This window comes from Archocentrus centrarchus, chromosome 16 (assembly GCF_007364275.1).
Source record: "Archocentrus centrarchus isolate MPI-CPG fArcCen1 chromosome 16, fArcCen1, whole genome shotgun sequence".
Classification (NCBI taxonomy): Eukaryota; Metazoa; Chordata; class Actinopteri; order Cichliformes; family Cichlidae; genus Archocentrus; species Archocentrus centrarchus.
The window spans coordinates 12778418-12792014 of NC_044361.1; the positions used below are offsets into that span (position 1 = coordinate 12778418).

Below are 13597 nucleotides of genomic sequence, written 5' to 3' on the forward strand. Positions count from 1 at the left end.
ATTGTTCCTTCCTTGGACCACTTTTGATAGATACTGACTGCTGCAGACCGGGAACAGCCCACAGGAGCTGCAGTTTTGGAGATGCTCTGACCCAGTCGTTTAGCCACCACAACTTGGCCCTCAAACTCATTCAAATCCCTACGCTTGCCCATTTTTCCTGCTTCTACTGCATCAATGTGAGGACAAAATGTTCCTTTGGTTTCTAATATAACCCACCCACTAACAGGTGCCATGATGGAGAAATAATCAGTGTTATTCACTTCACCTGTCAGTGGTCATAATGTTATGCTTGTTCAGTGTATATTTTCAGTGGGACTGTAGTCACGAACAAAAAAAACTGAAGTAATTCAATCTGTGCTGCAAACAGATGATGCAAAATATAGAAGCTTTTATTTAAATGTCAGCATGCAGGCTTTTTACAAACTAATGAGCCCCGTTCCTTATCCACATCAGATCCATGTAGAAACACCAGTGGCTTATGAGGATGATGATTTTAAATGGCCTCAGGTAATGGACAGCTCAGACAGATATAATTGCTCAAATGTACAGTCTTCCGCTTTGCATGGTAATGGATCTCAGGTGGTGGGCTTTATGTGGCCATGCTATAATAAGAGCTTTTCCATCTTAATGACTTATTTAAACGACAAACAGAAATGTTTCCACATACATGCTGGGACACACCTGGCAGTTACAGCAGCTCATACGAGTTCAGATAGAAAGGAACACTTGAAATGTGGCGCTTTCTCACAAATCTCTTTTCCCCTCACCGGGGGAGTATTTGAGCAAAAACAAAGTCCAAGTTAGCAAGTCAGTGCTGAGCACTGCTGCTGAGTTGTAACTGCAGCCTCGTGTTACACCTCTCCCTCTCGCACACTCTGTTACGCAACAGCCGTTTCTTGCAAGTCCTTGCAGGATCTCAACGTTACACAATCTTGAGCTTGAGAGGGAAACGGGCTGTAAGGCCTCACATTCAGCTGCAGAGATTCCCGGCAACGCCTCATCACATCCAGCAAATATTTGAGTCCTCGGTTGACATTTTTCCCGCTACGCTGACTGCACAGCCACTGGCACTATAATTATGCCCCTTTGTTTAACCAGTGGGATTTTTCTGCTTATTTTTATAGTTTTCTGTGACCGCTTTCAAAAAAATTCAAATATCCATCAGCCCCATTTAAAAACAAACATCCCTGTAGTCATAACCATAAATAAACTAAATTAAAAAAATACATTAAATAATAAAACAAAATCTCACAATACTGTTTATACTCCCAAAAGATGTTTGTTTTCTTCCTCTGTGCCTTTTGTGGGAAAACTGGGTGAGAACATTTTGAGGAATTAACATGCTGTGCAGGTAAAACGGGGTGGGGGTGGGATCCTCCCATCTTTTCTGTCAGTCGTCATCCTGTAGAAGTCAGTTTCACGCTCCCTGACCCTTTTGTTTGAGGCAGTCTCACTGAGACAGAACAGTCCTAGAGGTTTGAAATGCCACAGAGGTAATAGTGTGCGTAAGCCTACAGTTAATAGAATAAATAGCTTTACAGTGTCCCTGCTCACTGAGAAAGGGAAGTGCCTCGGATGTTACTTGAAACCAATGATGTAGGCAGCCTGGAAAAGATTGTCCTTAAGATACTCTTCCAACAGCACTTCTATCACATACCACGAAATCTGCTGGTTTCTCTTTTTCAGAAGGGACTTTTAGACAATCATCAAAGCGTGTAAGATGTAATTTACATGCTGCATAGGTTATAATGTGTGCTTATAGCTTCTTCTGTTCATGGATAGCCAAAAAGAATCAATTAAGGCTGCTTTGAAAACCTAGACGGGCTATTTCTAAACTTATTTTTCTGCTTTTCTCTTTAGCGTTTTCTAATTTTCAGATGAAATTTAATTCAATTCAATTCAATTCAATTTTATTTATATAGCGCCAAATCACAACAAACTGTCGCCTCAAGGCGCTTTGTATTGTGGGTAAAGACCCTACAATAATACAGAGAAAACCCAACAGTCAAAACGACCCCCTATGAGCAGCACTTGGCGACAGTGGAAAGGAAAAACTCCCTTTTAACAGGAAGAAACCTCCAGCAGAACCAGGCTCAGGGAGGGGCAGTCATCTGCCGCGACCGGTTGGGCTGAGGGGAGAGAAAGACATGCTGTGGAAGAGAGCCAGAGATTAATATCAATTAATGATTAAATGCAGAGTGGAGTATAAACAAAGTAAATAAGGTGAATGAGAAACAGTGCATTATGTGAACCCCCCAGCAGCCTAGGCCTATAGCAGCATTTACTCTACTGTAGCTGAAACAATGGGTGTTTTCAATTCATGGGAGAGTTTCTAATTGTAAAACCTACTCATTCAGTTGTGGCAGATTTTGCTCCACCGGGTATAATTTTTTTGTAGTTATATTATTATGATTTGCAATCATGAACTTTTGTAAGCTGATTGCAATTTAATTACTCTTGTTCTCTCCCCCAAAAAAGCCAAAGCACTCTGTGTAGTGCTGCTGCACGCGTTTAAATCGAGCTTCTCTGTGCTCCCGTTTCTGAGGACAATGAATGTAATAACACCTTTCAATAGGTAATCTTTGTTCAATGCAGGCACTGAGGAAACTCATTTAATTAGCCTGGCTTGACCATTGCAAAAATGCAAATATGGCATTTAAACGTGCTTTCATAATGTCCTGTTTTTTTTTCCAATTTTTTTATTTTGTTTTTTGTTTAAAAGCTTTGACTTTTTTTTTTCTTTTTTTTTTTAAATTGGACTGATTGACCTCTCAGTACAGAATGTGAGCGCGATGTCAGTACATGTAAAATTGAAATAATAAGGCTCAACACGCTGCATTCTTGAATTAATGAAGATCCCTGTTGGGCTTTTTTTTTTTTTGGCTTTTATATGTTGATTCTCCCACCTTCTTGACGATCAGTAGACCATCAAACCACATTACCATACATTTTTGTTTTTTATTTTTTTTAAGCATGAACAATTCTGACAGCAAACATTACCATGTGGCAAAATGAACAATGGCCATAAAAAGGCGATGAAAGGCGCTTCTGATGGCTGCAGAACTCCCCTAAAAGCAACAAAAGTGTGCTGTGATTATTCGGAAGGAAGAATATTCCTTTGGTGTAATGGGATGTTTTTTCCTTCAGGCTGAGATTTAAATTGATGTGATTTTAGCCCCTCATTTTCTTGTTGCTTTATTCCTTTTTGAGCTTAATTTCTTTGGATCCTTAAAGGTTTTACTTTTGGTTTAGTTAGACATATTTTTATATCTTGCATCTGTTACTTATTTACACTCATTTCAAATTGATTTTATTCATTTATTTATTTAAGATTTAAGCTTAATAGATTTTTCATGCTTCCTGTAGATGGAGAGACGTGAGCCTTTCTTTGGTGGAGACGTGGCGGTGCACCTGTTGGCCGGAATCGGTCTACAGCTGTGTCAGAAGCATTGTTTGCACTTGGCAATAACGTGTCTTGTCTGCTCCAAATGCATCAGTTCGCATTTGGCATAACGTTGTTTTGCCACATGTCTCAAGTGGCTCTTTATCAGGTTTCCTTTCCACCCTCTGCAAACAGATACAGTGCAGTTTATTTGCACAAAGACAAACCCCATTCCTTCAACACACAGGAGGTGCACTCCCTGTGCCGAGTCTTCCAGAAATATCGCACTGTTGTCACTGCCAACTGTATTAAAATATCTCGTGTCTCAACAAAAACCGATTTGTTGAGAAATGAGTATATCAGAGGGACAGCTCAGGTTGAGCGGTTTGCAGACAGCTAGAAAGGAGATGGTTTGGCAGAGGAGGGATGGTGGATATACTGGACACAGGATGTTGAAGATGGAGCCACCAGGCTGGAGGAAAGAGGACATGCAGAGGGCCGGTGCGAGAGGAGATGCTAGGGATAGAGTAAGATGGAGGGTGATGGCGACTCTAAAGGGAGCAGCCAAAAGAAGAAGAGTCTTTCCTAAAGTACAGTAAGGTCAGCTTCATACTGACTTGTTTACTTGGCTTAATGCTAGCTGACATGTTGCATAACACTGTGATAAATCTCTAGAAATTGTTTCTGTGCTGTCTGGACCTTCCCTGCCTGATTTCCAGAACCTCATGGACAGCAAAGTGCCTGCTTTCAAAGAGGAAGGCGTAGACTGTGCCACCTTCTAGAACTGCGAATGATCTGCGTTATGTACCCTGTAAAAAGGATTGCATTTATTGTTAATTAGCTTGATTTATAGTTAATTAGAATGATTAATGTCTGTATGCACACATTTAAATAAAACAAAAAACATACAGTTCTGATCTGATAGGGATACCTCGACTAAAGGTATCCACTAACTCCACTTTTATTCGGATCACTCAAGATTTGTGCCGAGTGGGTATGGTGGGTATGCCCTACCATGCTTTCCTTTGTTCCGTTATGAGACCACTGTACCTTTAGTCAGATGATAATGGTGAGGATGAGACGAGTATGCAGCAAAGTCCAAACCTTTAATTCAGGGACAAAAGCACCCTAAGGTCAGTTTATTCGTGTTCTTGCATTTTAGTTCTAGTCCGATTCACACTGACTTTTAATGGCCAAAGGAGAAGTAAAATGAGGTCACACACACTGACAGGAAACTAAGTTATTCTCTACTTCCAATTTTACTATTTACTGGTGTGACAAAGAGACACCACATTAGGAAATTAGTGTCAACCATGGCCTATAGTACAGCAATACCAAACACAACAGACTACAGTTGGAACGGCTTTAACCGATCCAGGAAAGTCTCAAAGTATCTTGTTTTGACTCCACCGAACACGTTCGGTGAGAATACTTTGAAGCAAGTAAGAAAACAATAAAAAGCCAACTCGCTACTTTAGATGCACCTCAAATTGTCGTTTTCTTTATTGGTATAAAAGAGTTAAATGTAATATACCGTGAAATGCATTCAGGGGATCATAACGCTTTTCCTAATATAACAAATGTGGCATTTTTAGATGCTGTTGCTGCCATAAAGAGATCAGAGGGAATACCGCAGTGTTTTTTGTTTTTTTTATTGCTGTATGTGAAACTACAGTTTCACACTGAATCTGGAGCTTGCCTCTCATTTTGAGATAAGGAGGAGTTTGTAATCTTCACATAATATGCTGTTTACAGTCTTCCCCTGGTGTAAACTCACTCTGTGTTTCTTACAGGCTCTGTTAGCAGCATGGGACAGCATCTAGGAAAGAAGGAGTCCTACACAGACACCAAGGTAAGAGGTCTCACTGTAGCTTTTATATTATTGTTCTTTATCAGTGTGAGCGGTGGCTGTTATCTGCAGGACTTTGGACTCTGTGGCACAAAAGCTGATGGGCTCCTTCACCCCTGCTAATTTACTGCTGTCAGTGAGCTTTCAGCAACCATTTTACAGACTGTGTTAAAACTCTTTTGAAAAAAGATGCACAAACTCCCCCTTACATGCATCTTTATATTGAAGGTTTTTGTGGAGGTTTTTTTTTTTGAATTTTGAATATCAACTCTTTTTATCCTTTTGTTTGTATTGTTTCCTTCCTGCAATAAGAAGTATGTTCAGTATATTATTTATTGGCCTTATTAAACACGAATAGATATCCTGAGCCAGTGAATAAAGGGGAAAATCCTGCACCTTGGTGCACTTGAGGTAGTCATAAAAAGGTATTCCCGTGTGGACTGAATTGCTGAAAAATTTCAAGAGATAATATTTAGTACGCTCTCTTCTCAGCAGCCGCCATCCCACTCTTAATTGAGCCATGTTGCCATGGCGATATCTGAAGCGCCACGAACCTCGGTGGTTCTCGCGGGTCATCCCCTCAAAATAACAAGCCTCTCCGCAGCACCACTCTGCGAGAGGACCAATTTGAACTGGAGAGAGTAAATAGATGATGGTGTGCATCAGGGCTGACATTAAACCCTCTCCAGGTACACATCTCATTTAAACATTAGCTTTGGCCCAGTGGTCAGCGGTACTCAGTTCAGCTACCACCCTGCTAGTGCATTTAGGAAAAAGAAAAACCACACACGAGGGATTTAACCCCCCCCAAAATCTGAATCAAAAATAAATTGTTGCTGTTTCAGTACACTTGCTTACAATGACGACCTGGATTAAGGTGACGCAGGCTAATAATTTGTTTGTTGCTGTTGCGGGTTGGCAGGTGGGAAGAACAAGTTGTCAGAACAGAAGCACTTACTGTTGCTGAAAGCTTAAGTACGGATCAGTGAATTTACAGTTTGAAGCTGACAAAAATAAAACTCTTTATAGGAGCGCTATAGCCTGAGCAGAAAGCATGCTATAAAATCAACAGTGATCTAGTGCAGTTATCCTTTTTGTCATCTTTTATTGGCTAGGAAGTAAGGGGTGTTCCACTCCCCTGGGGCTAATGCTTGAAAGAAACTGCTTCTATTAGTGTTGTAATTAAATAGAATGAATACCAATGTGACTTTGACTCATCTGTCCGCTCAGTGAGTGTGTGTGCGCTCCTGTATGCCACATGAGGAGGCGCATTTGGATTCTTAAATTGGGACGTTAATGTAAGTTAATGACATTTGATCATCAACCCCAGCTTTGTCTAACCTGCCACTGCAAGTGAGGTCACAACCACATATGAAGAGGTTTGGAGGTTGTTGTGAGGTAGCCAACCCCAAACTGTGAGCGAGTCAAAGCAGAAAGAAAGAGTAAAGCAGCTTAATGTCCGCATTTAAGGCTGTGCGCCGTGTAAAACCTGTGGTCTGCTCGTGTGGGGTCTGGCTCATGGCTCACTACCTGGCTGATGCCTGATACCTGGCAGAGTGATCATGTGGTGAAAAGGGGAGTCCGAGCCAGCAGGGGGGCTGTCGGTGGAGCCCACGCACGATTTGTCTCCTATTCCTGCAAAAACACACTCCAGAGAGAGCAGAGCAGCAGCAAGAAAAGTGGATCGATCTGTCATGTGTGGAGCTGGTGGGAGAGGTGTTTGGGGAAGCGTGTCACACTAAAGCAGCATTGTTTAGCCTATGTAGAGGCATATCGTCCTGTATATCTTTCTTTGTCTATCGTTTATTTTTCCTTTCTTTTGGCTCCATTATTGTAAATTGAAGTCAATTTTAAAGGTCTGGCAAAAGAGCAGGTTGTCATAGTGACAGTGAAAAGGGAACTAAGCGTGACAGGGTAAGGCAGGTTGTGTTTAGATGCTGAAGTCAGAGTCACGATCCCTCTCCCAATCCCTTATCAGCTGTACCTATGCCTTCACTGTCACACCTAGCGAAGTGTTTCTCTGTCAGCTTTCTGAAAAATTCTCACTGCTGCTATTTTACAGCTGTACATCCCACCTGGATTTATGAGAGTACACTGGCTTTTGCGCCCGTTTCTTTTGTTGTTGTTGTTTTCCCAACATAGAAATTGAGACATAATATGGTTTGATCAGATGTGTCTTAATTGGTTAGTGCTTTGAAGATTTCATAGAAACTCCTGATAGACTTAAATCCAGGACTTAAATGTCTCACAGTTGTGAGGGAGCAGAACACCATAATGACAGAGTAACACAAAGGAAATATTTGCTTTTGCTCCTCTGCTATGTTGGTCTACTTGGATGGAGTCCGATTGCTGTGTTTTCAACACTGAATTACAGACAGAGGCACAGGCTGTTGTATGCTTACAGTATGCCAGATTTAGTCATTACTGTTTATACAAAGTATGAGCAAATTTTTGAATAAGAATAAAAAAAATGACACCAAATACTGCACCAACACATCAATGGCAGCTCCAGGTAGCACCCAGTGCATTTTGCAATTTAACCACCGTTTTGCTTGTTCTCATTAGTGGCCAACCACAGACTGACAGTTCATGTTGAGATCGTTTTTGCTCAACTGCATTAAAAAGAAATTGATTTCACGCTTATCTCAAACACGTGTAATGATACCAGGATGTGGTATCAAGGCCTAGGCATAATGCTCTCTCTCTTTCTCTCTCTGTCACACACACACACACACACCTAGAAGCATCTCTTTTTTTCCCCCTTTTTAAAAATCCATGTTGAGGAATCAGAGATTTTATCACAGCAAAGACAAAGTGACAACTTCCTTCAGCTGACAGGAACTTTTATCATAGGGTTATATTAAAAATTTTTTTTTTTTTGCAGTCTGACTTTAAAGTGAGGCTGAGAAAAATCTGATGGGAAAGTGGCTCTTGTTACAGGAATACTATTCAGGCTTCTTCAGGGAATTTACAGTTCATTCTCATATAGTCTTGTAAGAAATTCTGGGAAATATAAGAAAGCAACCAATGGACAAAGATTTTCTTGGTTTCCTTTTCTCTAGAGCAGGGGTCTCAAACTGGAGTGGGGGTTGAACCCCCCCCATTCGTGAACATGCTGCAGCGGCATTTTTGAGCCCGAAAGAAAATATTGTTGTATTGCTAGTGATGCATCAAAGGTTCTGCCATGCAATGGAGCAAGGCAGTTTGTCAAGTTTGTCCTTGTAATTCCTAATACTACTACTACTGGAACGTGGTCAACTCAGGAGCTTGAAGTGACATTAGGAGGAGGAATACAGCAGTGGATTTAACATTTGTGGTTATAGTTTACTAATTTATTGCTATCAGTGTTCTCAAGAAAAAAGAGGAAGGAAACGCCTACGGACATCAAATGAATGAAGCACTGCAGGTTCGATTGTGCAGGGGTAACGTTTGCGGTCAGGCTCATGACAGTCACATTTCTCACCCTGTGCCATACATAGTGCTGCAAGTTATGCCATGAAGATGATCATCAGATATTTGGCAACAGGAAAAATGCAACACTGCAGCGTGATCACTTGGGTCTGTACAGCCGAGCGATGACACAATTAACAGCTCCTTCACAGTTATCGACTTACAAAAGCCATTCAGAGACAGTGAACTGACGAAAGCTGGGCGATTTCCGATGCCAGTATTGCGCTGATTAAGTACCAGCACGGCAAATAAATGTAAACATGTGAGAATACCTACTGCAAAGGCAGGTCTGTGGTTTCAAACAGTTTGTTAGCTAAATAAATGATATTCATGACATTGTAGTATTCATAATGGCAGTATGTCTCAGAGTAAACTCTATGATTAGGTCTATCGATTTCACAGTCGACTGTGCCTCAGGATCACTAGGATTTTGTTTATAGAGTGCAGGCCCAGAATTCCCAGGTTCCAGCATTTGGCTGTGTTTGATAAGAGTAACGCCCACTTGGGTAACGATAGCTGGTTACAGCAGTGTTCATTGAAACACGCAGCAGTGCTGCTAATCCTAACCCTGATTTTGATAATAGCCATATGCAGGCTGAGGGAATGCAGGCCATGTTTGAGTCAATAATTACTTGGATTCTTCTGCATTTGGAACGTTTTCTCACTGCAGATCACCTGTAAAGTTGTCAGAACAGTAGAATTTTCCAAACAGGATCTTGGGATCTTTCATGTTGGTCTTTACTGTAAACAAGCTCATAACCATAAATTAGGTCCTAGTGTAATTTGACAGCAAGATTTGCACTTAAGTTACTCTGTGTTACACTTAAGTTACTGTGTTACATGCTGTTTTGTGACACATTGGAATATAGTTACAGTCCTATTACTAAAACTACTGAATTAAAGACTAAGGTCTCCAGATGAGGGAGCTTGAGGCCCACTTAGTAGACAGCCAGTCTACAGAAACAGCTGTATTGTGACCATCAGGCCTGTTCCTGTCAGATATAGCGACACACTTTACAAACCCCGGACTGGATTTTTGCCTTGGATACCATTTGCATTTAATGCTCATTACCTTTAAAATTGTTGGTTTGAGAACAGTTTGTTTTTTTTTTTGTTAAGATGAAGATCTCATGAGTAAAACTTTGTTCTACGTGGCTTTTTAGCCCAGTTGGTAGAAATGTTGCATTTCACTTTACTCTGTTTTATGAAAACAGGCAGTTGAAAAAGGAAAACACTCACAAGATTCATCTTTTATTTTCAGCCATACATTTGAGCCTTTTGAGGAACTTAAACCACAGGAGAGCCCGGTTTGTACATGTTACCTCATTGCCCTGCATTGCCTTTGATTGGCTTATCCAATAATGTTCTTACAGCTCTAATAAAGAAATAAAATATAGTTGATTGTCAACATGTGGATTAAAACTGGCCTTTAGGAAGTAGCCTCCATGGTATCTTTTCATACAGTATCTTAAAAATGTGAGATTAAATGTCTTCCATCTGTAAACAATGGACAGGATGCAAAACTGAGGGGCACAGTTATCACCAAACCACATGTAGGAAGTGGAACCTGGATCCCTTTGAAAGTCTCAAAAACACCCAAGTGCTAAAATGTCTTCAAATTGCTGTGCTCCACTCCCCTCCTCTCTGCTCAAATGTCAGGAGTGCTCAGGAAGACTGAGCCCCTTAGAGTATGCTAGCACTGAATGAGGATCACAGGACTGAGCTGAAGCAGTGGAACTTTCCATTCTCACACAGCACAGTACAGTCATAGAGGTGGAAGACTTCATCAGAATATCGGCTTTTTAAATCAATATCAGTCTTAAAAATCATATATTGGTCAGGCTCTAATCTTGAGATACGTAGGCACTTGTGGTGGTCTCTCACAACTCGTTCACCTGGCTGTGCACTCTTCAGCATTTTGTAATGATAGGGGAAATGTGTTCATTTGTGATTGTGTTCTGTATAATTCAGAGAAATGTGTCAGAGTTGGCAAGCTTAAAGGTCAGTAGGTTAGGACAGAGAAAAGCAGGAGCGAAGCAGAAAAGCGGAATAATTGGCAGGTGTCATCCTAACTGCCACAGGGTCAGGATGTGCTTCACTGTCTCCAGCATGAACCTCTTTTGAAAGCTCTTCTTGACAAGAACTGTGTTTTTTAATAATGCACCTGTAGCGAGTGTCACACTGACAGCAAAAGATGGCATTAAGTTTAGTATACTTCATTGCCCAAATCTCTCTTTATTTTCCATTCGATGTTGTTGCGTTGTGACATGTTATAATGAGGGCCAGCTTAGCTGTGCATATCCTGTGTGTTCTTCAGCGTCTGGAAATCCAAGTGGGCCTTGTGGCTAAAATGCTGCCCATATTTTTAGTTTCACTTAAGTCAATGTCTTCTGTATTGGATGTGATACAACCCACTGCTATGGAAAAATGTGTATTCCTGGTTAGCGGTGGTTCCTGGAGGCTGCTGGCTCTCTGGGTGAAACTGAATTTACATCTGCATTTTTTTTTCTTTTTTGTTGGTCTGCAAATACTCGTTAATTACTAGCCAAGCGATTTAGTAAAAGTTCAAAAAGTGCGACGCCAACTGGAACTGGAGAAGGTTTGTCTTCAGAGTAAACGCTGTTTCGTGTTTGAAGGCAATTCCAGTTTGTGTCGCACTTTCCAGTTTCACTACAGCTTGGAGAGTAGCTTGCAGATATATCCAGCTACCAATTTAAGTAATCACAAGGAGGTTTTTGCCAGCCAGTTGGGAAAACACATTTTTCCCTAGTGACTGGGCTCACTGACCAGTCTGTAGGCCTCTGTGACTGGGGTCATAATTCCTCAATCCCACATTAATCACCATGTCCAAAATGTCAGACAAGTTAAAGTCACATGGTTAGTGGTCCCATGTCTGCAAAACCTAAAAAGGAATACTATGATAATTTAAGCTTTGTCTGCACAAAAATCCATGTGAAGTTGTTCTCTTTGACTCACTGGTTTATTAAAGACTCAGTTGAGGAACAGTAATACTGTTTATTCAGAAAACAAGCAAGAAACTGGGGAAAAGACTGGAGAGGAATTGGGGTGACAGCAGTAACACTGAAGTTCAGGTTACTCTGGGCTGGTGGCCAGGAACCTGGAGGCTAAGCTACTAGTTGGGAAGCAGAAGCTAAAGCTGTGGCATCAAGATATGGCTAAGGTTTGGGCCAGGTAAGATGGGTGAGGGGGAACTGTAGAAGGAAGCAGTGGGAGCTGAGCTGAGACGAAGCATGAATTTAGATAAGCAGAGCAGTAAATGATAGTTTACAGATCACAACTGCAAGGGCAGAGTCTGTGTTCTGGTAACAAGGGGGTGGCAGGGCAGAGCATTTAAAAAGACTTGATTGTTGAAGTGGGTGCAGCTGGTCGGGCACTGTTCAGGCTACAGGGCACCTGTCTCCAATCCTGTAATCAAGCACCCACTAACACAGAGGCTGCACACAAAGCCAGAGAGGAGGCAGAGTCCTTGTCCCTGATGGCTATTCCTATTCTGATCAGACATGTGATTAAGCATCTCATATCCTGGGAACAGTTCTTCAGTCATCCTACTCTGCTTACAGTAAGCAGGGACCTATGCTTGTTATTGTTGTGATTTATTTATTTATTTTATTTTTTAGGAATTTCTGCTTTTGACTCAATACGCCAAAAAAAAAAAACCAAAATTTCAAAAAACTTAATTAAATCCAGTCCAGTAGTAATTAAATCTCCTCTCATCAGAGCTCTTTTGTTTGCATAATAAAAGACAGGACATTTTTATTGTTATTAAAAAAAAGGGCAGTTGTTGACTTTTGTGATTTACATTAGTAAGTGCTTGCTCACCACACTCCACTGTCCCTCAGCTGTTGCAACTGCGTCACAGTTGCACTTTTCTGTATTCCTATTTAATGGGGATCAGCATGCCCACAGTTTTTGAATGTCTGTGTTGATTCCCCGTGTTGCCAAACCCACTCGGAAGGAGACGCTGAGTGTTCTGCTTCGAGGGGGAGTGGGGGATGAGTAAGAGGATTAATAATGGAGGCGCTAACCTGTACGTAGTGATCAGCAGTTGTACAGATGCCGGTCATAGTTCAGGACTTGCTGCTTGTGACATAATAGAGTCTTTGCACGAGTCAGAAGTATGAATACAATAATTCAGCTTGCATGCTGCTGTAAGCTTAGACTTCATGTGTTAAAAGTAGACAGAGTGTTGCAGCTGAATCAGTATTTCTATCATTATGTAACAGCTAATGCCATTTTACTTCCTATGTTTCCCCTGTCACTTCCTGTGAACATCTGTTTGCTGATGCTCTGTGAGTTGTACGACTGCTTCCTCTGTTTCGAAACAGTTAACACGTCCGACTCCAGAGCCGCAATGATCGACGGTGGCTACAGATTATTTATTTTACAGGCTAACTGGGTTCTGGACAGATGTGATCACGATGCAAAACATTTTAATTGAATGACAGATTTTGTGCGGTGATCGGTATCAAATCGGTCTCTGATGGAGGGATTTGTGGCTCTCGTCCCAGGTGGCATCAGCAGCTAGCAGCTGTCATCTGGTTTGAATTTACTAACTTGATTTGACAAAGTTGGCTGTATGTGCCCTGTGAACTACAGTGGATTTGACATCTCTGCAGTAGCCAAATCTAAAGGATTCAAGATGGTAATATTAAACATGGATGTTAAGGTTCCATTTAAAAACAGAACTTAAATACTACACACCACAGCAACAGAAAATATACCCTCTATAGATTCTAAGGTTTTACATATCAGGGCATAATAAAAAATTATCTGGTCCTCATCAGGTCTTACAATTAGGTAAATACAACCTGAGATAAACAACATCGTATATTACACTGCCATTATTTATTTAATAAAGACTAAGCCAAAGTGCAGAAGCAGCGTGTGGAAAAAGT

At 41.1% G+C, this 13597-nt stretch overlaps 1 protein-coding gene across 1 annotated transcript in view; it reads left to right on the forward strand.

Moving 5' to 3' along the window:
* The window catches only part of LOC115794048 (myelin basic protein-like), a 70479-nt gene that overhangs the window by 20530 nt on the left and 36352 nt on the right, over positions 1–13597 (forward strand). The window contains exon 2 of the mRNA XM_030749280.1: positions 5176–5234. Coding sequence (XP_030605140.1) covers positions 5190–5234 — 45 coding nt within the window. The 5' untranslated portion in view covers positions 5176–5189. The remainder of the gene's footprint in view (positions 1–5175; positions 5235–13597) is intronic.